Source organism: Vigna umbellata, chromosome 1 (assembly GCF_029865625.1).
Source record: "Vigna umbellata cultivar VRB3 chromosome 1, Vumbellata_1.0, whole genome shotgun sequence".
Taxonomy (NCBI): Eukaryota; Viridiplantae; Streptophyta; class Magnoliopsida; order Fabales; family Fabaceae; genus Vigna; species Vigna umbellata.
Window position 1 is genome coordinate 9,024,871 of NC_142165.1, and position 24,991 is coordinate 9,049,861.

At 31.4% G+C, this 24,991-nt stretch overlaps 4 protein-coding genes across 4 annotated transcripts; 3 read left to right on the top strand and 1 right to left on the bottom strand.

Moving 5' to 3' along the window:
• Positions 1 to 460: 460 nt before the first annotated feature.
• CPD (Cytochrome P450 superfamily protein) lies at positions 461 to 4,997 on the top strand. The gene is made up of 8 exons (XM_047325634.2): positions 461 to 1,148; positions 1,976 to 2,125; positions 2,218 to 2,463; positions 3,803 to 3,892; positions 4,010 to 4,088; positions 4,175 to 4,281; positions 4,368 to 4,498; positions 4,693 to 4,997. Exons 1-8 carry the CDS (start codon positions 627 to 629, stop codon positions 4,841 to 4,843), a joined length of 1,476 nt encoding a protein of 491 aa, XP_047181590.1. The 5' UTR covers positions 461 to 626; the 3' UTR covers positions 4,844 to 4,997.
• Positions 4,998 to 6,355: 1,358 nt separating this feature from the next.
• On the top strand, positions 6,356 to 10,034 carry LOC124848028 (large ribosomal subunit protein uL10-like). Its single transcript, XM_047325632.2, has 4 exons — positions 6,356 to 6,560; positions 8,039 to 8,302; positions 8,430 to 8,498; positions 9,557 to 10,034. The coding sequence occupies exons 2-4, from the start codon at positions 8,057 to 8,059 to the stop codon at positions 9,806 to 9,808; spliced, it is 567 nt and encodes a 188-aa protein (XP_047181588.1). The 5' UTR covers positions 6,356 to 6,560; positions 8,039 to 8,056; the 3' UTR covers positions 9,809 to 10,034.
• A 2,024-nt stretch (positions 10,035 to 12,058) lies between these two features.
• On the bottom strand, positions 12,059 to 13,219 carry LOC124848029 (uncharacterized). Its single transcript, XM_047325633.2, has 2 exons — positions 12,758 to 13,219; positions 12,059 to 12,499 (listed from the first exon to the last, which is right to left on the bottom strand). Exons 1-2 carry the CDS (start codon positions 13,014 to 13,016, stop codon positions 12,123 to 12,125), a joined length of 636 nt encoding a protein of 211 aa, XP_047181589.2. The 5' UTR covers positions 13,017 to 13,219; the 3' UTR covers positions 12,059 to 12,122.
• Positions 13,220 to 20,496: 7,277 nt separating this feature from the next.
• LOC124848016 (protein EARLY FLOWERING 4-like) lies at positions 20,497 to 21,137 on the top strand. Its single transcript, XM_047325619.2, has one exon. It carries the CDS (start codon positions 20,595 to 20,597, stop codon positions 20,913 to 20,915), a length of 321 nt encoding a protein of 106 aa, XP_047181575.1. The 5' UTR covers positions 20,497 to 20,594; the 3' UTR covers positions 20,916 to 21,137.
• Positions 21,138 to 24,991: the final 3,854 nt, after the last annotated feature.

The window sequence follows — 24,991 nt, forward strand, 5'->3', positions numbered from 1 at the left end:
ACTAATATCTAAAAAGATAATAATAAATTAATATATATCTACATTTATCTAACACATATTATAAGAATAAAATATGATCATACAAGCAATAAACTTTTCTATTTCTAGAAGAAGAAAATTAAAATGTAAAAAAATGGGGTTTATGAAACTACCATATCTCTGTAAGAAAAGAGATTGGAACAGCTCAACCATTATCTAAAACGAGACCACGAGACTTGTAAGTATATATATATATATATATATATATATATATATATATATATATATTAATTACTAGTATGCTAATTTTGGCAAAAGAAAGAAAGAAATAAAGGGTTAGCAAAGTACCCCACCCAAAGCAAAGTCTTATCCTGACAGGAAATTAGTAGAAAATTGGAAGAGGAAAGGAGAAAGTTGCTGACATACCAAAAAGATCACTCCTTTTAGATTCTCATATCACACATTCCATAGACACCCCCTGTGCTCCCTCTTCTCCTTCCATCAATTTCTTTTCTTCAAACCATCACCGTTCATTCACCACTCCCTACATCATACTCCTACACACACCATACACCATAACATTCCTGTATATATATATATACACACACACGTACACACAGTACCATCCCTCTCATATTATTACTTCAATGGCATCTTTCATTACTCCACTCATCCTTCTCTTCATCTCCGCTATCTTCCTTTTCCTCCACCGCCGATCCCGATACCGCCGACTCCGCCTCCGCCTCCCTCCGGGCACCCTCGGCCTCCCCTTCGCCGGTGAGACCTTGCAGCTCATATCAGCCTACAAGACCGACAACCCCGAACCATTCATCGACCACCGCGTCCACCGCTACGGCCCAATCTTTACCACCCATGTCTTTGGCGAACCCACCGTCTTCTCCGCAGACCCGGAGACCAACCGCTTCATTCTGCTCAACGAAGGGAGACTCTTCGAATGCAGCTACCCCGGTTCCATATCCAACCTCCTCGGAAAACACTCTCTGCTTCTCATGAAGGGCTCTCTTCACAAGAAAATGCACTCCCTCACCATGAGTTTCGCCAACTCTTCCATCATCAAGGATCACTTGCTCGTTGACATAGACCGTCTCATCCGGCTCAACCTCGATTCCTGGTCCGACCGGATTTTTCTCATGGAAGAAGCCAAAAAGGTTAGCTTTTTCTCGCTGTCTTTATTTTCAACTGGTACGAGATTGTTTCGGTTCAAACGGTCGAGTTTGAGCTCGAACAATATCAATATTAAGAGTCTTATAGCTTATGACGATTTAATCTTATTCGGATAAGATTTCTATCTGTTTCCAATTCTGTCATTGATACGATGTATCGCCAACCGTGTCGATGACCGAAGCATTTTCACATGTAAAAGGAAATGAATTTGATTTAGCTTTCCCAAAATCGAGTGGGTGAGTCAAGCAGGCTGTGAATCGAGTGAAGCTCACTTGCCACCATGATACGATCGTGAATGATATTGGGGAGGTGGTGGACCAGCTTTTTGTGCCTCATAATTTTTATCTGGATTTTCTTTGTTTTGTTTATTGAGTTCAAAGTTCATCAGGGGTGTTGTCGTCTGTCTATTTTTCCCTTTTGGTTCTTACTTCGTATTTTATTCCACTGTTTATTTTTTTGGTTGATTGGTGCTGAAAAGTTTGTGGGTAGATCATGTGAGTGTGATTTACGTGAGGGAAATGGAACTGGAGTTGGTGACTCAGATTCCATGGTTTGGTATAATGTGTCCAGTTCCGTGCGTACGAGGCCCCACGTTAACTACAATGGGTTTACGGATGCAGAAGAATATTAATCATTCCCTGTATAAACTATAGGTTAGCATGCACATGTATGATTTTGTTGTTCATGTGATATTTTATTTGAGTATTATATTTTATGCTTTTATATATGTATGGGCACATACACGCCACGCGAATAGTTTAAATATATTATTAAATGGGAAAATTGATTAGGTTTTATGGATTACTTGCAGATAACGTTTGAGTTGACAGTGAAGCAGTTGATGAGCTTTGATCCAGGTGAATGGACTGAGACTCTAAGGAAAGAGTACGTTCTTGTGATCGAAGGATTTTTCACTCTTCCATTGCCTCTCTTTTCGACCACCTACCGCAGAGCCATCAAGGTGCATGCTCTTTCATTTGTCTAATACATTTAAATAAGATAAAATAGTTAGAAATTATAGATATTTATTTGAGATAATGTGTAATGGTGTAGGCCAGGACGAAAGTGGCAGAGGCATTAACGTTGATAGTAAGGGAGAGAAGAAAAGAAAGCGCAAAGGAGGAGAAAAAGAATGACATGTTAGGGGCATTGTTGGCCTCCGGCAACAACTTTTCCGACGAGGAAATAGTGGATTTTATGTTGGCTTTGCTCGTCGCCGGCTATGAAACCACCTCCACCATAATGACTCTTGCCGTCAAGTTCCTCACGGAGACTCCTCTAGCATTGGCACAACTCAAGGTTCGTCATAAACATATAACTTTTAACCATTGTTTATATTATATCCATTTTTCTTTATTTGTCGATATTTTCTAATGAATTTCTAGGGTGGTGGACCATATAGATGTAGCTTCTTCCTTAGGATTACCCCACCATCGTGTGCATGTCCATGTCCATGACCACCCTTCATGTGGTGTGGTCGCCTTTCAAATCTCATTTTCGTTATCTCTATACAATTGCCCTACTCTAGATTGGCCTATATTTTTTGCCTGGAGTCACATTTATTTACTAATGAATGCATAGCTAAAAGTGAAAAAAAATAATTAGTGTCTTGGTATGTAAATAGCTAACCAAACTTAGTATTTCATTATTCGAGAGAGGTTTGTTCTTGACGGTGAGACAAGGAAAGCAAAAGATTTGACGGATGGTTTTGTTGTTTTGTGCACGTCTAATTGTTTTCATTGATATTGAAACTTGCTTGTGGTCAAAGGATGTCTGCCTAAACTTTTACAACGCGGTTAATACGGTTGAAACTTGTAACTCATGCATTGGCTTCCACAGAACAATCATCAACCGAGACCATTGGTGGGTAGGTGTGTTACATAATGTAATCTTTTTAAACTCATAAAAATTGATTCGTAAACTTTCTCGTTACTCAAAGTTGATATGAACAAGTAGGTCTGTCTTTAAATTTGTCAGCAGTCTTGTATTGATGTTCTCGATATGTGACAACCTTAAAAAAATGTTTTTATCGCTTAACGACGTTATTATAGAAATTAATCAGCTTATCACAGAAGCTATGTTGAGACTCGGTCAAAGTTCAAGGGTTATCTATCTATGTATCTATCTACACCTCTAGTCAAACCCTTGGAACCAACGGACAAAATTATCAGACCCGAACTGCACGCTTCGTAGTTTTTGCTGCCAATTGTCAATTATCGGAAAAATTCAGAGAAAAATAATCTCAACAGTGATCACACTTTGCGTTTAGACCGGACTGTCACATAAGGGGCATATGCGTCACTTTGCGTTTTGTTGCAGAGTAATGTCTCTGGTCCCCTCACATGCCACGAGAAATTAAATCGTGTTATGATGATTTCGAGGATAATTATGCGAAATGGTCCCTATTAAGTGAAAGATGATGGTTTCGGTGATTTGGTCCCACTGTTATACCACAGCATAACTTTCTTTTTGCTTCAGCACAACTTCAATTAATAGCATCAGACCGTACATAAAACTAAAAGAAGATCATGTGATAAATTATTAAACTGATTGTTGCATCGCTTCTGCAATTATTACGAAGTACAAGTACACCCAAATGGAGGGTTTGACGGGGAAGTTGTCTGTGTTGTTTTGGCAGGAAGAGCATGACCTGATCAGAGCCAAAAAGAGTCACCCAGAGGAACCACTGGAGTGGACAGATTACAAGTCAATGGCGTTTACTCAATGCGTAAGAATTCTTGAACTCTAATTCAGCTGCATAAACTAATCACAGATACAAAATGCACAAACAGGTTCTATCAGCTTTCATTATTATATACACTCGTTAATCTTGTGCACAATATAGGTTGTGAATGAAACTTTGAGGGTGGCAAACATTATTGGTGGGATATTCAGAAGAGCAATGACAGACATAAACATAAAAGGTATCAGCTACTAACCACTGATTATAATTACCAGTTATAATTACAGACAAATTAGATATCATATCACAATTTAATTCTTCCCTTAGGTTACACTATTCCAAAGGGATGGAGGGTCTTTGCTTCATTTCGTGCTGTACATCTAAACCCTGATCACTACAAAGATGCGCGCACCTTCAATCCATGGAGATGGCAGGTCTCTCTTTATATATATCTCATACGTCATTGCTCTATGTTGAATCACCCTTAGTATCAGTTGCTTAGTTATGTATAAACATGCAGAGTAACTCAGAAACAACAAGCCCTGGGAATGTATATACCCCTTTTGGAGGAGGCCCACGTCTTTGCCCTGGTTATGAGCTTGCCAGAGTGGTGCTCTCTGTCTTTCTTCACCGTACTGTTACCCGTTACAGGTACTGCACCAAACAAAAGTATCAACACTATTAGTAGACTTTAAAGTGGTTTTTTATACTGTGACATTGTCACCTATTACAACGTGAAACCAGACATTAGTTTTAAATATTATAGATATGTTTTTTGTTTTTGATTTCCTTACTTTAAACATGTCCCGAAGTGTGTGAGTAATGTTATTTCCCTTTTATGGCAGTTGGTTTCCTGCAGAAGAAGACAAGTTGGTGTTTTTCCCAACCACTAGGACGCAGAAGAGGTATCCTATCATAGTGAAGCGCAGAGAGGAGTCCAGACCAAGTAATCAAACATGGAAGGGCAAAGAAGAAGAATCAGAGATTGTAGATTAGTTTAATGTTCATTGTATTAAGCAATAATATGTTATATCCAGTAGTTAACAGTTTATATATGATTTATTTTTAGGGGTTATAGAAAGGAAGGAATGTCTTTGTAGACCTAATATAACACTTGAGCTAAATCCACCTCTGTATATTATATCATCCATCTTAAATCTTCATTATCACTACAAAAAATCCTTTCACTTGTAGCATAATAAATTACTATTAAATTTAATGCCACAAATGGTCAGTGTCGATTTATTTCAAAAAAAGTTATATTAACAGGATTTTTGTGAAGATAATTTGATACATGAGAATGGAAAATATTAACTTAGGTGTAGATGTATCTTTCATTTATTATATGTGTTAGCAATTTTCGGTAATACAATCTTTATTTTAGATATATTTTCTATAATAATTTAACAGCGTAAGTGTTTGAGCTAATAAATTTTTTAAACATTGTATTTTCTATAATAATTTAGTAACGCAAGAAAATAGTGAAACACAAAAATAAAAAAGGTCAATATTTTTAATGCAAAAAGTTATCATAAAATATACTCTTGTGGGGTGCTTATTTCTGCATCTCCATGTTTTTCTTCCTTCTCCTCTGTAAAAGTTGAACTCCCCAAATTACCTCACATTAAAAATATAAAAAAATTTCTCATGCCTTATTTTTAATATTTTTTGAACTAAATATTTCGATAGATATTTAAGGATGAAAAAATATCTTTTAAAATATTCAATCAGAAACATTAGAAAATAATTTCCAAAATAAGTGTCTTGGAATGTATATTTGAATTCGAAAATATTTTTCGAAATACTCCTTCCACAAATCTTTGTTTTTTTGTATTCTGGATTAAATGTTTCAAAAGTTATTTTTTAATCTAGAAATATATTTCGAAAATAATTTTTGGTATTCTAAAATGATTGTTCTGAAAGATATTTTCATCGAAGCATCAATTTGAAATACAAAAAGTAAATTTCTGAAACAAGTGTTTCAGAATAGATTTCATAATTTGGAAATAACTTCTGAAACACCTATTTTTTTTTTTTTTGTATTTCGGCATGTAATTCTAATGTATTTCTTAGTTTAAAAATATATTTTCGAATCCAAAAATACTTTATGAAATAGTCATTTTAGAATAGAAAAACCATTTCCAAAATATATGTTCTGAAAGTTATTTTCAAATTCAAAAATACCTTTCAGAACACCATTCCGATATGTAAAAAGCAAAATACATTTCGGTTTAATTTAATGCAATATGAAAAAAAAAAAGGAAAAATGTTGATTTGGATACGAGGGAGGTGACGTTTAGAGACTGGTAGGTGATGATGATTTCGAATGGGAGAGGTGTGACATGGAAGAATAAAAATTAAATAGTTAGAGTTTTAAATATTATTTAAATGAGGGGTTGAATGGAGATTAAATTTTTTAGGGGGGGTGCAATAAGAAGAAAAATGGGGTGCAGGAAGTAGTAACCACTATTATTACTAAATGGTAGATTTGGGCCAACCAAGAGAAAAAAAAAGACAATGTTCGGAGAGAATCCTAGCAATGCAATTGCATTTGTACGGAAGGATACAACCACCGTAGTGTAGTCGCGCGGTCTGTGTCGTCGCATCGTGATAGCCTCTCATTGACGTGCTGGTGTTGGCTCCGCCGCTGAATCTCCGTTGCCACCGCGACTTCGCTCTTCTATCGCGGTTGCTGGACTTCGCTCTTCAACAGGTTTGTTGCTACTGTTGATTTAGCTGCGACGACTACTGGTGGCCAAAAATAATGAATTGAAATAAACTTTCATACCAACATACATATAGTTTCGCCTTATTTTTCTATCAAACATGTGCACCGGTTTTTGTTGTTTACACAAAACCAGTCTAATTAATTAAAAATTTCAAAACACCGTATTTTGTTTTTGGATCATACCTTTTATCACAATTTAGAGGGATTGGTTTTGCTGAAACAACAAACGATACATGTAACTTGTCCCTGCATTTATCACTTAACAAATTGAAATTTTGGAAGGGTTTTTTCACTTGTTAAGTATAGTATTGTGTGTCTGATATTTGATCCGAGTTCCTTTATCACTGCGAATTTCAATCTGTCTTAAAATCACTTGGTCCTACGAATTGTTCAATGTGTTTGAAGTGTGTACTTTGCTCAACAATTATTGACACCCAGATAAAAGAATGGGGTAGAACCGTAAAAGATAACTGCCATCGAAGTATTTTGTGCTTCAAATTAAATCGAAATTCTTCAATTGAGATTAAGAGTTTATTTATAAATTGATTCAATTTTATGGAATGATTTTTAGCTTTTATATTTGATTGTGAGTCGAGTTTAGAATTTTCTAGCCTTCAGCGAAGGGAAAATGGTCAATCCTGTTGTAAGTTTGTCAGTTCTTTGACAATGAAAGTATCCCATTTCTTTAATCTCCGCAATAAAGAGTATTATCTATCGAATCAGGTTCTGGAATATAATGCTGCACTCCAATTTAATGGTTATGAGTACTTTTCCATGAGCGCTCATGTTTGCGATAGATTACCAGATATGAGGCAATATTAAGATTAGTATTTGATTATATAACACACTTAGTGTTGTTAGCTGCTTTCTTGCTTATGGTTAGTGATTCATTTTTTTCTCAAAAATTTATCAGCTACATCAACGACCATTGGCCTTTTTGAGGTATTAAAGACAAGTTGATGGAGAGAACTATTGGTTTCATAGTAGTTGATGCATGATTTCTTACCATGTTTCAGGTTATATCCTCCAGTCAATACTTTAGAATGAATTTGATCTTTATTCTTACTTGCCAGACATAGTGTTTCAGTGAGTTGTAAACCATCAAGTTGACTTTGTAGAATTTCGATTCTCCACCGTTTTTTTGTACCGAAAATTTGGATTCTCTACCGTTTTAATATATCAATATCAGTGCTCTCTGGACTCGGCTTTGCATGTATTGTCATATCTTCCATTTTTCTGTACTTCTTTAGTCATGTTTTCTATTTAGAAGAACGCCAGCAATTCCCTACAGTGATTTCTTACGATTTCAATTTTGTTACAGTGCTAGTATAAATTTTTACAATGCCAATTACGGTTTTTAGAAGTACCTTGTTGTCCTTGGCTAAATAGTGACGCTGCTAATAACCAACCACTATGCAATGAAATTTTTGAAAACTTATAGTAAGCCCACTCGTTTTTTATAGCTATAGTGATCAACAACAATGGCGGGGAAACTGGCAAAGGCAGCTTATGATGCAAAGATGTTGAAGCTTCTGAGAGAGTATAGTCAGGTACTGGTGGTTTCATCTGACAATGTGGGTTCAAACCAGCTTCAGGGGATACGGAGGGGACTCCATGCTGATTCAGTTGTGGTGATGGGAAAGAACACCTTGATGAAACGCTCTATCATCATGGATGCTCAGAAGACTGGCAACAAGGCCTTCCTTAACCTTGTCCCCCTTCTTGTGGTAACTTTGCTTCCTTGTTTTGGTGTCTCTTGTACCAGAAAATAATTTTGATAATAATAGGAAAAGTGAAGTAATTTCATTAAATTTTGAAGACAGTTTTAATGTTTAAGGTTGTTTCCTTAATCAGGGGAATGTGGCATTAATTTTCACCAAAGGTGACATAAGAGAGGTCAGCGAACAGATTGCCAAGTACAAGGTCAAGTAACATGTTTTGTTTATTTTATGTTCAATAATGTTCTAAATTACTGTTATGTAAGTGTGAGGTATCTCTATGTAATAAGGTGAAAAGGAATGTTTGTTATAGTAGTTTAATCCTTTTTCAATCTTTCCACAGTATCTATGTTTAAGTAATGACAATTATTTACCGCACAGCTGATGGTTAAGCTCATGTAAACAACTTACACATACACATTAAGAGAGAGGAAAATTGTGTTAATTTTATACATCTCTTGGGAGTTACCCTTTAGTCTTGTATTGCAGTCCATGAAGGAAAATATCTATGGAGAAGCAACAACTGAAACCCCTATCCTTGTATGGCACACCTGTGATTCTTTTTTCCATTTTCCTGAGTTGATTATCTAAGTGAGATTATCAATCGCAATTTAGGTTATTTGCTTTGGAGTCATGTAGGAGAGAAGGCATGTTATTACAACTTAGTTTTCTATGTTGCTAAGTTCACATACTAGGATTCTGCTAGTTGGTTCACCAGAAAGAGTCTTTCATACATTGCATCATCGAAGATGTATACGTAAAACTGTTCGTTCCTAAATGTATACACATTTTTAGTTTCCTTCAGTGTCATTCAATTTCTCGGAATATGGGAAACAGAGGGTCAGACAGCTAAAAAAGCATTGATCTTCTGTCATTGTTTGTTGATTTTACAGTATATTCTACTCTTTAAGATTTAGCTACATTATTTGCTAACCACTTCTACTGTTTTCAAGTTGGATGAGTTAACTTCATGCTGCAGTAAATAAACCTTTTAGTAATGTTCAATATGTCCAAAATTTTGATGTGAGCGTGCCATGCATTGCATTAGGACTAAACATTATGTTAAATAATGTTTGTTTTATTTAGTTCTTAGTAGCATGATGGAGAACTCAGATTTTTTTCTCTCTTTATTGGACTAACCTTCTGACATAATCACATTAATATTAGTGATTTGCACATTTGGAAGATTTGCTTCTTTATGAAGGAACCTATTAGAAGGCCTCCTGATCAAAAGCCTTATGTTTTCACTATCTATTTCTGCAGGTTGTTCAACCGATTCTAATGTGCCCCAAGTATATGTCACATGACACATACCAGAATTGTTCCTATATGCAATCTGGACAGTTACCTTTGGGCCTCACATGTTGTAATCAACAGCAGTCTTCGCAGGTTTCTGAGCCTTTTCTTGTATGCTCAAAATTCCAGCCACACCAACATTGTTTCATGATGAGATCAAGGCAGTTCTTGATGACAAGTATATGGTCTCCTCTTCTCCTTTTGGCTGGCAACTTGTGACATCGACCAAGTATTTGATTTGGATCACATGGTTTGTATTACTCTTTTCTTTGTGCATTGTTGGCTTTCAAACTCTATTTAGTTAAAATTCTCCCATTTCAGGGATTATGGAAAATGAAATGATTTTGATAACTGAGATTTCTGATACTTGGAGTTTTAGTTCACCCAAGAATTTATCTTCTTTTTGAATAAGAATATGACAACATGTTTGTTATCTTCATGTTAATCAATTTATCTGGTAAGTACAGCTTCTTCTGAAGGTCTATTAACGTCACTATTTTCACAATTTCAGAATCTCTTAATTTCAAAAATATATATATTCCAATGCATTTACATCTCTTCATTATTTTTAAACTGCATTTACATCTCTTATTTTTATTATCTTTACAATAACTTTTCAAGTAATTAAAAAAGGATTATGTGTAATACTTTTAAAATTTAAAGAGTAGTATGAGTTATGTAAAAAAAATGACAATATAAGGTTTTCAAAACAAAGGGAGGTATGTGTAAAATTTGAAATAAATTGAGATGTCCATTTAATTCAACAAAACCTCAAGAAATATTTGTACGATTCAATTTAATACTTTTTAATTATATGTCGCATTTTAGTTTTAAGAAAAAAAAGACATGAATTAAAACAATAATTAGAACAAGTTATTTATGCTCACTTTTAAGCTGAAATTTTTACATTCGTATTAACCCACACATAAAAAAAAGATGTGTACGATAAATACATTTTTTTTCTTGTTTGAACGTGTTGAAAAATTTAAGATTTCATTGATTAATATGAAATGATATTATAGTTAATATAAAATCACAAATTATTTTATTATTTTCATTAACAGTACACCTGATAATAATGAGACCGTCATCATTTGCATTAAGATGATGATTATGACAATTCATTAATTGTTACAGGCGATATTGACAATGTTATTTATTTTAAATTAATTGTAAAATTTTACACTTTGGGACAAATAAATAAAATAATACATAAAATAACATGCACGTCAAAAAATAGTAAATAGAAACACTTAATTAAAACTATACAACTATGAATACTCAATTACAAAAATAAAAAATAATAAAATTCAATTAAATTATCTAAATTTATAAAATACTTAAAACTTAATTAAATTTAATAATATATATATATATATATATATATATATATATAAAAGATTAAAAAAGATATTATCTTCACTCAAATGTAAATCACAACTATTAATATTATAAGCCTATTGTTTTAATATAATTATTTTCGAATTTTAATTATATCAAATAATTATTACAGAGGTTGTACTATGGTATTCGCAACCACACCCGTCACACAAAATTTATGGATAAAATATTCATCCCTACTTAAATTACACTTACAAAACAAATCAATAATCACATAAGGGAAATTAAAACAAAAGTCTTTAAAGGTAAATTTTAATGGGAGAGAAAATAATAAATCTAATATAATATTTAGTTAAATAATAAACAAAAAGTAAAAGGAAATTTGACTATTAAATACAAAAAATCAAATTTCTATTTCTTATATTTTCTATTTAAATTTATTTTCAATTTAGATTTAATTTCGATCTAATTACATAGATTATATTTGGATTTTGGGATTATATTGTTTGAAAAACTAATTAATTAATTCCAAGAAAGCATAGACAAAATATTGAGAATTTATTTATTTTTAAATTATTAATTAATTTCCCATTTTAATAAATATGAAATAATTCAACAAATTCTGATTCTAAAACTTATTCATAGAAATTATATAATAATTTAAAATTATTTTAAATTTAAACATTCTTTTAAAATATATCAATTTTAAAACTATAACAAACTAATTTATAAACTTAAGAATATAATGTTTTTAAAAGTGTGAATTGGATTATATTCATGCCCATATCTAATATTTGTATTAAAAGTGACCTCTATACAAAAAATTGTAAACATGTATACAAAATTTTCAACTAAAATATCATGTTCAAGGAATGAACTGACGGTGATTTTGACCTACCACCATCCAAGTACCACTAAAACAAAAAGAAAAATGTTCATTAATTTTGATGAAGAAAAATATAAAGTTGAGTTATGAAATGATAATGATCCATAATATCTAATTAATGGGTGGAGGATAAGATATGCAAAGTATTTTAATTAAACCATATTAAAGTGTATATTATCACATAACATTTTCATGGATCAAAATTACACAACACTTTTTAGAAAATAATTGAACTCAATCAATAAAGAAAGGGAACCCATTTTGAAATTTTCATCAAGAAAATCATGTGATGCACAAGTAGGTCAATCATTTACAAGAAAACAAGCAAATATCATCTTTTTCTTTTTCTGTTTTATCATGTAACGAAACAAAGTAGGAAGAAGAACAAGCTCTTACACCTTCAATGTCAATTTTGTAAACCAGAAGCTTCTTTCTTTCTCTGCAACTTGTTCTGTAGGCAACAACCACATGTAACACTGCCAAAGAACACGACCACACGAAGAGAGTTATCTGGGAGCCTCTGTCGTACCTTAGTAATTCTGTTTCTCCAACACTTGTGTCGTAGCCAAACAAGTAAACAACTTTGAAGCAAACAAACATCAGAGACATCACAGAGCATAACATGGTCACTCCCAGATAAGGCCCACGTGAAAGCTTTGGTCCATCACAAAAACTATAAACACCTACACAAAACCCACCACCCACCAATCCCAACACACAGGAATCAATCGGAATCTTGCATTAGACAGCTTTGGTATCTTTTCTCTGATTGTAATCAGAAATATTTTATCCAAAAACTGTTCTTTTAAACTAAACTGCAAGTATCAGTACGAAAGAAAGATTCAATTTTAATTAGAAAGTAATGCTAAAACCAGTTTAAAAAAGTTTGATGAAGCTTAAAATTTAAAAGGGTATTCAGAAATGGAAGATTTGGTACTTACAGAAAATGAGAAGTGATCGTGCAATAGATAGAAGGGGTATGTCAAGGAGAGAGTATCCGAAATGGTAGTTCTGAAAATGGGAGAAAAGAGAAGAGGAAGAAAAGGCTGAGAATAGAACTGAAGGAACAAGTGCATCGACAATGACCAATAGAACTGGGGCAGAGAAAATAAGAAGTGAGAAAACCATCGTGATCAAGAAGAACACAATCTTCACACCTCTCAATACCCTCTTGGATTTCTCTTCCTTTGGAAAACCCATCTTCTTGATAACTTAGCTTTCTTTCTGATTCCAATACTTCAAAACTACTGTGTTTATTATGCACAAAGGGTAGAAGCAATTCACAAGAAAAAATGAAGGAAAAACCTTAAGAAAGAGAAACGGCAAAAAATTATTAGAACTTTAAACGCACAAAAATTAAGACTTTCTATCTTTTTCTCTCACCACAAAACTCTGTTTTCTTCGTTTCAATGTTCTTTTAAGTTGGCGCTTTGGGAGGCTGATTCTGTATGAACCATGAATTGTATTGAAAATGAATCTTTGTTCAGATTTTGGCACGTGTCCCCTGATTTGAGATCTAACGTATTGGCTCTGGTTGTGGTGATTTCAGTTTTCAATATTTATATGCTAATGGGCGAACGCATGGTAGAACCCGAAGATCAAACGCATGTAATTACATGCTCTGTTTTGTCTTTACCAGTCACATAGGTATAATTAATTAATTAATTTTTGTTTTCTACCTCCGTACAGTTGAAAACATTTTTTTTATAGTTTTTCTATGAGTATTTATAAAATTAAAACAAAATAATGTTATTAAAAAACTAAAATTAGTTTATAGTATGTATCTCCATCATTTATTTTGTTGCAATTTTCATTCTTTTAAAATTAAGCATGCTGATAATTCGTTTAAAGTTAAGCATGCTAACAAGGAGTATATTACTTTAATTTCTTTTATAAGAGTAAATTTATATAATTTGAGTAAAAAATAGATTTAACTTTTTGTAGAGGGTGATGGTTAGTTTAGAAAACAAATATACTCACAATGGTTAATTAGGAAACAAATAATTAGAGAAAAAAATACAATATATTAATAAATTATAATTTCAATTATTGAATTTAAATTAATATTTACCATTGTCTTTTATCAAATGTTTTTTTTTGTTTCCGTACTTAAAAAGATAGTTTAAAACTGAAAGAAACAGGCTATTTTAAAGTGCAGGTTGAATATTTGTTATCACATTAACAAGTTTATCCTATAAACATTGTATACAAGAAATGAGTTCCTTTAAAATTTATATCCTTTTCCATTTCTAAATAAAATATTTAAACATCTCTAAGTTATTTGGATTTTTTTTCTACTACTCGTGTTCTTCTTTCGTATCTTTCTCAATTCTCACTCTCTATTCTTTAACAGTCTACCATTTCTAATGAAAATATAATTCAAAGTATGATATATAAAATAAAATACATTAGACACTACCATTAGTTCAAATTTTAATAATTTTTGAGCTCCACATTTTATTTTATTTTAAAAACTGAATTCTGCTTGATAAAAATTTTGATTAGGAAAAGTATTATATTATTTTAAAATCTGAATTAGTTTCTAGAAAAGACATAGTCATATTTTACTAAATGCGTGTTGACGAAAGGCTAAAGATTTGGTAAAAAGTAAATATAATACATAAAAGGATGTCGCATTTCAAAACTTGGCATGTAGATGATTGTGAGAGAGAAGGAACCATCAATTTGCTAAGACTTTTCCTTCCACAGCAAACCTTCACGTAGTCAAATGATCCAATAATTTTATTAATTAAAATATGCATGCATTTGTTTAAGAATAAATAGTTAATTAAGGAAGATGTAACTGTTTTTTATCCTTTGTAATTCTTCTAATTTTAAGTTTTAATCATTAATTCATTATAGGAAAGAAATGGTATAGTTTTAGTTACAAGTTAAATCATCTTTACTACTATTAATTGATTCTACTAATGGTCTTTCTTTGACATAATTATAAAAGTTATGGAAATTTTTTTTTTATACTTAATTTTTTTATAACATTTTAATATAACATACGTTGTATTTTTTACTATTTTATTATTTATTTGTTAATTTATTAAAACAATAACACCTAGATTATATCAAAATATTTTGAAAACAAATCTGTTATATTATTATCTAAAAGTTTTTTATAAGTGTAAAAGTAAGATACATTATAGTTAGGATATCAATAGAATATGAACATTTTATCAAATTTCTTAATTTTATATATTATAATTTACCATAATAGTATAAAATTACTAGTTTTCATAACATATAATAAATAAATCACATTTGAACAAAATATAATCAATAAAATAACATTATAACATATTTAATATTTTCATGCACTATATATTCTAAAAATAAAAATTAAACAATTGAAATACGTGTTAGATTATAAATAAATGTTGTTTGAGTAAGGTATCACTTAAGCATATTTTTCTTATATGAGAGACAACATCCATCTCATTTATTATAAGCATATGGTTTAAGTGACTTTTAAATATTTGAGTGACATTCTTCCAACAGATAAATGATTGATAAAATTTATTTATTTTTGTTAAAACTATAATCCACGTGGCTTGACAAAGAAATAAAAAATAAAAACACGACTCAATTCTTCCTGCATATGTATAATACCTAGTTTTCTCAAAAAGTTTATTATTTATAATTCAAAATCTGTTAATTTATTTTAGGTTTAAATCATCAGATCATTTTTATATTTGTTAAAAAATATCAATTGGGTCTTTTCATTTAAAACGGTCTCAATTTGAGTCTTAAATTTTATAAATTAGTAACAATTAAGTTATTTTTATTAAGTGATAAAAAATACTGTTAAAATCAGTAGATGTGGTGCACAATAAAGATACTGAGGTGAATGTTTTTATTATGTGGAATTGAAGGTTTAATTTATGAGGTGACATTATTTAATTGGAACAATGGTTAGGAAAAAAAAGTAGTGATTTGGTATAGTGAAAGTTAGGAGTAAGGATTTCTTACAGCAATATTTCTTTTTCACGGTGTGTTAGTAGAAGCGAAGGCTTCGCGAGGAAGCAGATGATGAATAGGCTCACGTTTTGGTTCATTCTTCGTAGTGTCCCTCTGGTTTGTGGTTTGGGTTTTCTTCCCTATAGGTATGGATCCCTTTAGCTTATGGAGGTGCGGCGAAAGAGAAGACACGTTCACAATTTGGATGTTTTTGCAGGTTCCACAGAGGCGTTGTGCTTCAGGGTGAGATTGAGAGTTTAAGTAATTCGAATTTGCAGATTTGTGATTGAGTTTTTCTGCAAGTTTGGAACAATGGTGGTTCTCACGGTAGTTGCGCGAGGAGGGAGATGTAGGCGGCGCATGAAGGTGAGGCTGTTGCGGAGGAGATGATGGAACTTGCGATTTTAGGGTTCTCTCTGTATACGATGAAAGGTTTCAAATTCACTCCTACGATGGTTTCCAGTGGCGTCGTGGTGATTCTATTTAGGATTGGTTGGTTCGGTGGCAGCTTCTGAAGTTAAAGATGATGTGTTAGGGTGTATGTCGAATAGGGAGAAATTTCCCTTTTCTTTTGCTTTTTCTTTTTACTTTACTAAATTTCAGGTCATAATTTAAATTTTATTTCTATATAATAAAATCATTCACATTAATTAATTTCACGCAATTTCTTATACTTAATGAAAAAGATTTAATTGTTTCTAATTTATAAAATTTAGACCTCAAATTGATATTATTGAAGAAAGGTCCACAAGAGAATTTAAACCTTTATTTTATCTAAAAATATTTCAGTCATTAAAGAATCACATTTTAATCATTCTCTAGTTTTTTTATCTAATTAGGTCAAATTTAAAATCATATATAATCATAGATTTTTTTTGTTCAAATTATAACGTGTCCTACTAAAAACCACGTGGATAGGAAAAATAAAATAAAATCTAAAAGAAAACAAAAAAACTTATCCTAAACAAAGTTAATTTAAACGCAATTAATATTACATGGAATTATTTCTTAATCTATAAATTGTAAAAACAAGGAAGAATACCGACAAAAATATTTAGTAAAAACATAGAAAGATAATGATTTTAAATTTAGAAAACTAAATATTTTAGATAATAAAAAAATGATTTAATTTTTTATTTATAACTTTTAAAATTCATCTTAAAAACAATTTTTTTATTTTGTACTAACTTTAAACTTCCTTATTTACTTATTATATAACAAATTTCTTACAAATACTAAATAATAAAGCTGAACTTGACATTTTACTTAAAACTATGATTTAGTCATTATATATATTTTTTGTTATTTCTTCACTTTTTTATATTATAGAAATTAAAATATAGTGAATAACATAATATACCATTCGTTAAAAAAAAGTAAAATGAATTTATAAAATGAGATGAAATTTATAATTTTTTTTACCTAACATAGATAATTGAATATAAGTATTTTCATTTTAGAGATGACGTATGGTTTGTGAAGATGAATTTGAAAATGACTTAAATGTTTACTTCAAAGGATTTGAGCTAATTTGAAAGGATGAATTCAAGAGATCCCAATATTTTCATCCCCTTATTTTGAATAGATCAGAAAGAAGAAACATCATAATGAGTTTTACATTTTTACCCATAATGTTTATATATTTTTTCTTTATCTTGTTTAACAGAAGCAAGTTTCATTGTATTTTAAACTATTTTTACCAGAGAGAGAATGGTCACAAATGGATAAATTTTATCTTTTTTATCCTTAATATTAATTTGGGTATTATATTTTTGGTATATATATGAAACCAAGTTGAGAAATTAATAAAAAAATGTAATAATATATCAAACATCAACTAACAAAGTAATATAGTAATAAATAATAATAATAACAATTACATTTTATTTTATATCAATTTTAATCATAAGGACAAAACTGTAATTTAATAATTTAATTTGTTAAAAAAGAATTTATTCAGCACATTTATTAAATCATTAAAAAATGTTCACAAATTTGATCTTGAATCCTATCACTTTCATCTCAACATCTCTTAAAACCAACAATCTCACCATCTCCTTCCTATTTCCTATTTTTTAAATGCATTCATTTACTCCCACTCCTTCAAATTTCAAATGTATCCTTACACGTCTCAAATTTCAACTAAAAGTTATAACATGCGAGATTATATAAAATTATATAATATAATAATTCACATTTTAATATAATAAAACAGAAAGACTTACAAATAAAGTCTTAAGGTTACAGTCATCCTAAAATGGCTATAATTTAAAACTTTTAACACAAAAGACTATTTTCAAATACACAAAACGTCTATGGATCGTAACTAGGCTAAGTAGCAGTGTCATCTCCCTCCAAGGCCTGCTCCAGAAGCATCTCATCTACCTCTACTCACATCCAAATGGATGATTATTGCAACAGAAAACACAACACAAACAAAAGACAAACACAAGCAGAAAGGTGAGCTAGATATACATGCAATTTAATTCACATATACATAGTCACTTAATACAACTTGTTACACTTTTAAACTTGACTCGTCCGGACATAGAATGATTGTCGAGCTATGACGGATCATGCATTCGTGGTGGCTTCTACTACTTTGCAAAGCCAAGCCAATGGGTTTCACCCTACCACACTCACGAGGTTAGTCCGTTATCACTCACCTTGGGCCATACTGGAAGCACCCAAGACTAGGACCTCCTACTACTACTCACGACATGGTTTAATCCTCTCTACCTGAGAATGATTGACCATTGTAGTTTCAGGATAACCCCCAAGACTGAGCTTCTATGCAAATCATTCTAAAACACACCAATGGCACCACCATGGATCTTCTCCTTGAAGATCATGGAATTACGTCCGATAACATAGGACACCACCATGTAACCTCCCTTTGAGATCCATGGAATTACGTCCATCAACCATACTGTCACTTTGAAACTTAACTCAAGACATGAACAACCAAGTACCATAATACTATCACATTGAATCCAAACATATAACCTCACTGATCATACACTATCATAGATACTTATACACCATTCTAATAATCAAAACATAGTTTAAGGTTATCAGAAAACAGGAATAAAAAGAATAAAAACAGGTTTTGGGCAAGTCGCTCAGCGCACCAAACTCGTTGTGCGAATAAAAAAAAACAGTGGGTTTTACTCACTCACATTCGCTCAGCGCACCAAGCCTGTGCGTTCAGCTAAAGTCCATTCGCTCAGCGCACCAAGTCTGTGCGCTATGCTAAACTAAAAATTCTGCTACACATTATCAGACCTTAAACCCTCGCATAGCGCCCCAAATTTGCTATTCGAATTAAACTAGCATTTTCCCAAGCAACTACCAGTCGCACTAGATTCGCTATGCGAATCACCAGACAGAGAGCAGCACCCTCCAGTCATTCGCACAGCGCACTGGCTCGCACAACGAATGACCCAAACAATGAGCATTCTCTACAGGGATTCGCTATGCGAGACAGCTCGCATAGCGACTCTGCATCATCTACAGAATCATGCACTCACACCAACCCTTACCATTTATAGGCCATTTCTCCAATTTCTAACACCCTTAATTCCTGTTTTGCACCTAATTAGACTGATCTAGATGTTCCTAATCCTTCTTACTACACTTCTAAAGGGATTACACTCAACTTTTACTCCTCAACATCAATTTCCACAACTTGAAGATCCCAAACCCCATTCCACCAATTTGCACTAATTTGGACCACTTTGGTGACTCTAACAAGTCACAATACACTTGCTAAGACTGCCCCAACAGACCACAAGATCCTTAGATCACTATCTCTCAAATTCACTATCCCACTTCTTCCAAAATAACCTAAAACACTATCAAATTCCCTCAACATACACCTAAGCTCTCACAGTAGATTCCTTCATCTAAAATACTCAATTTTAGTTCAAAATCACATCCCAATCAATTCACAAGCATCAGTTCACAGATTCACAGATGCACATTCCAATACATATCATTTCATCTACTCAAAACTTAACATGCAAACCAAACAGCAGAAATAATATATATCTCAGTATATACACATACATGCAACTAATTATAAAGAAATATTTCTAGCTCCCCTTACCTTAGAGTTGAGCAACCTAACTCATAGGAACGACTCAGTGCCGGACTTAGCAAGAACCTAGACATCACCCTACAACCACCATATTGGTGACGAAAACGACTCTTAGAGCTCAAGATTTAGCAGAGAGTAGGAAATGGGGAACACAAGGTATATGCAACTAGTAGAACTGCATGTTCTAGGTTCTAAAACAGCGGAGGAGGAGGAAAGGAAACTACTTACCGGTTGGAATGAAGCACCACCTGATCGGAAATCAAACGGCTCAGTAAAAAGATTTGGTAGAGAGAAGATAGAGAACTTGGAAGAACTGAGTTCTAGAGAGAGAGTAGAAATTGACTAATAAACCAGATGTTCTAAAATGTGATTTTAAGAAAGAAATTTTAGTTTCATTAACTTAATACTCTATCAGCTTTTTAATTCAGATTTTTCAAATTATCACATTTGAAATATCATCTTTTTTATGTTATCTCAATGTTAAACGATGTATTTTAATATTTTAAATATTATTTAATATATTTTTTCTATATTTATCATACATATGTTCTCAATCCATCTCCTTACTAATAAAATTATTATCATCATTTCTACATATGTTCTCAATCCATCTCCTTACTAATAAAATTATTATCCATCCGACAGAAAAATAATTATATACTTTTGCACTTTTGGTACCCATGATCGCCTTTTAATCCACCACCGAATCCCCGATGAACAGCGACTCCTCCCGTCGTTCCCCCGCCACCGCACACGACGGCGTCGATGGCGACCCCGTGGTGTGGGCGGCGGTCGACGAGAGCCTCCGCGAAGTGCAGTCGATGTTGGACCGCAACCGCCGCCTGATCGATGAGGTGAACGAGAATCAACAAACGAGGCTCCGCCACAACATGGTCAAGAACGTGTCCCTCATTCAGGAGCTCAACGGCAACATCTCCAAGGTCCTCTCGCTCTACTCCGATCTCAACTCCACTTTCTCCGCCGCATTCCAGAACCACCACTCCGCCGCCAACGTCACCCCTGACAAATCGTGACTCAACACGCGGCTTCACTCGCTCCGTTATTCGTTTCAGATTCGATTTTGATCTGCTCTGCTCTGTGTCCGTTTCGTAATTTTTTACTCTGCAACTTTTATTCCTTTTTTCGAGCATCTTTCTGCTATAATGTGAGAGAAGAACATTATATTGTTTAATTATTCTGTAACTTGTCATGGATTTATTAAATTTTGGAATGAATTGTTACGTTTATTACATGAACTGAATCAGGAATACCTTGTTAAAAATGTGCATGAGTTTACCTGGTCCACTTTGCTTAAAGTTTTAAGTTTTCATAATCAAATATAGTTCCAAAGATTGATACTTTACCCCTTGCATAGCCTACTCTGAGCTATAAAGTGAAGCTAACTGATTCCCAAAAAGGAGAATTAAGCTTTCACATATAGAAGTACCTCTACATATGGAAGGAAACACAAATAGTTAATCTGCAAGATCATAGTGTTCCAATGCTTTCTGCACAAAAAGGGGATTTTGAGCTTTAAAATTAAAGAGCAAATGGTACACTCCAAATATGGAAAATTTTTTAGGTATTGTAAAATTACTATCTCTTCATTATCTCAATAAATGCTTATATTAACAACAAAGAATTTATTATACTTGAATTATTCTTGATGTCAGTATTACCATAAATAATACTGTTTTTGGACTACTTAATGATCTTTCACAAATATAAAGTGTACAGGAAAAGAGAGAGAAAGAAATTGATGAAATAATGAAAAAAGAGATACATAACATCTAAATATGAAGCTGCCATAAATGAACAGTCTCAGAAATTTTCAATTCTTCTGTGGCATATCTCTGCAGATCTTATACTGCAATCCTACAATGAGACCCATGAATGAAGCACGAAACAACAACTTGTAAAGTTTTTATTGACCCACATGGGAAGCATAATAATCTTAATTCTTAATACACATTCTTTCACTATTAATCAAGCTCTGATTAAGTGGGGGTTTAAACCTGCTCTGCATCCTTTACAGAGAGTGGATGGTGCTAAGCATATGCAATTAAGATGGCAGTTCAATTACATACGCAAGGTCTTTGTAGTGCGTATAGAATTTTAGAGATATATGTCACAATTTTGTGGTAGATAATTCATTGATGCTTTAAATGGTCATTCTACTGTTAAAGAATAGTATGAGCACAAAAATTGTCTCAGAATGACATAAATCCGAAATCCCATCCATCAGAAACTGCGACATTATCTCTATGTTTATTGGGTTTCATTTTCCACCCTTTTTTCAGTATAATTCCCTTTCACATCACAGAAAAAGAAATGAATATGGTCGTATAACTCCTGAAGCAGTGTCTTTTAGGATTAGTTTTTTGACTTATGATAGGATAATGCAATAAAAACAGGCTTATTGATGATATGACCAGATTAACTTTTTCTACAGGAAAATTTTCAACGTAAATGATTCCAACGTAAGACTTTACTTCAACATACAAAAACGAGTTACGTTCAATGCATAAAATTAAAAACCATCTGAAATTCCCTCAAACACTTCTTATCAAATTCCATATTGATGACTAGGATTTAGCAGATTGTGGATGAAATGGTGAGTAAACTAATCAAGCCAAATTCAAAGTTTTGGTGAATAATCAAAGCAAATCTAAAATCTTTCCCTCGGCCTCTATCTTAAATACACTGTTTGAAACACTCCCTCCAAAATCCTCCCTGTGGTTTTTGCTGAATGGTTCAGAAGGGGGAGAAGAGAGTTGTCGCCGTAAAACATCATTCTGACAAAGTTGAGAATCGTTGACATGAATTCTTAACTTTGGTTTGTAAATATTTGTAAAATATAGGTACATAGTATTAATTTTATGTGTAATATGTATATCTATTCCATGTCTTTTTTTTTTGTTATAGAAGGTTGGTCAGTTTGAGTTATGAACCAAAATAGATCAATAAGGAAGAACAATCAAACTCTATCATATAACAAAATATTTTCAATTATATTAGGAGTAGTATGTTGAAGCGTACATGAATGAATTTACCATTACAAAAAAACATAGATGAAAATATGATATTTGTTCTTTCAATTATAGAACACATTAGTTTCTTTATTTTTTTTTTCTAATGGAGATTATGAGAAAGAAAAATGAATATTATTTTATCTTCTAGTGGAGATGAAGAAAAATATATAGGTGTTGACAAATGGGCATTATAACCCCTTCATGTAACTTCTATAAGTTAATTAATTTTTAATATTTTTAATTTAACAATTTATCAAATTAGAATATTGTTTATAAGTTTTAAATCGATAATATTTCATGACATATATGTTGAGTCATAAATTTATCTCAATTAAATCACTTTAAGAAATTGACTAATAAAATATAACGATCTTATATATGTATGTAATATATTTATGTATGACTTAAATATCTAACAATCACCTATTAGTCACGAATATGTATATATTCTTACAATTCTTCTATATGTGTTAGACTTTATGAGATTAAAAAAATTGTTATTGTATATCTTGAACGTATTCAAAAAGTCTCATTCATTGATTAGAATCACATATAGAACCAAAGTAATCTTTTTTTGTATCAATCGCAACTAAACATGTCAATAATTAATTATGCTAACAGAATTAAATGATATAAATTCATCATGAAATGTATATCATAAAAATTACGTAAATGTGACCTGTAAACTTCTATTTTCAACTGATCTTACTTTATATAATAACTTTAATATACAAAGTATAATTTTTAAATAAAAACTATATATATATATATATATATATATATATATATATATATATATTCAAACTCTAAAATATTCATATAAACAACATGCTCATGAACATCCTTGGACGGAAAACTCTTAGTATGAAGATTTTCTATCCCTAAGTGTTTTATAGAAAACTGTGTATTTTTTACCTTTTCTTTTAACAACTAAAAACTTAATGTTAATATGTTTTAAATTACTCAAGTTTTTATTGTTGTTAAAATACAATATAATTTATTTGTTGTCATAGTATAACTTAATATGTAGTGAATAAAATTGTAAGAGTTTACTTTCCTATACTAAACAGCACGATTAGTTAACATGAAAATATAACTTGAGATGGATCTCAAATTATTTTGACATGTGCAAAAAATCTGAGTCAGTACCCAAAACCCGCCGCAACTATGTTTGGCTGTGAACCATTCTAGTACTTCCTATTCGTAAGAAATACCATCATTTTTTTCTCAAAACACAACCTCAGCTTACGACAAAGGTATTGAATTTAGGGCTGGGCAAAAATAACTGATCTGTACTGTACTATAGTTAACTGTACTATATTATACTTAAAAAAACTGATCCACTTTTACTAAAAGTTCAGTATACTATTTTATGGTTTAGTTTTTAAAAACTGAACTTATAACAGTTTCAGTTTAGTTAACTGTAAGAATTGTATCTACTCTTTTCTTTCTCTAGTTCCTATTCAATTGCTCCGTCTTGCTAAGAAAACGTTATTTAATAATAAAATATTAATAAAAGAAACCGTTCAAATAAAAAATCAATAATGAATTTTTTAAGACAATTTTTTTATCACAAATTTTTATATTTTTTCATCAATAAAAATATATTACTTTTTAAATAATATTATTTTAAGTAATAAAAGTAAAATATATTTTTTTAAATTTAATTTTATTAAATGATTAAGTAATATAAATCATAAAAAAAGACTATATAAAAAAAATAATACTTTAAATATATTATATTCTTTAACATATTATTAAATATGTAAAAATATGTTAAAAAAACTTTTAATGATATTAAAATGTGTGTAAGCACACACACTAAAATAACTATTTATTTTAAAAATCAACTTACTTTAAAATAAATATCAATATTATTATTTTTAAATGATAGTATTTTACATATTAAAAATAAAATATATTTTTTAACGTTAAATTTTATTAAATGAATATATAATGAAATATCATAAAAAAAATAGTAATGTAGCAAAAATAACTAATATTATAAAAATATCAAATGACAAAAAAATTAACAAATGTTTATCAAGAGTAATTTTTCTAGCATCATCTTTTATTAT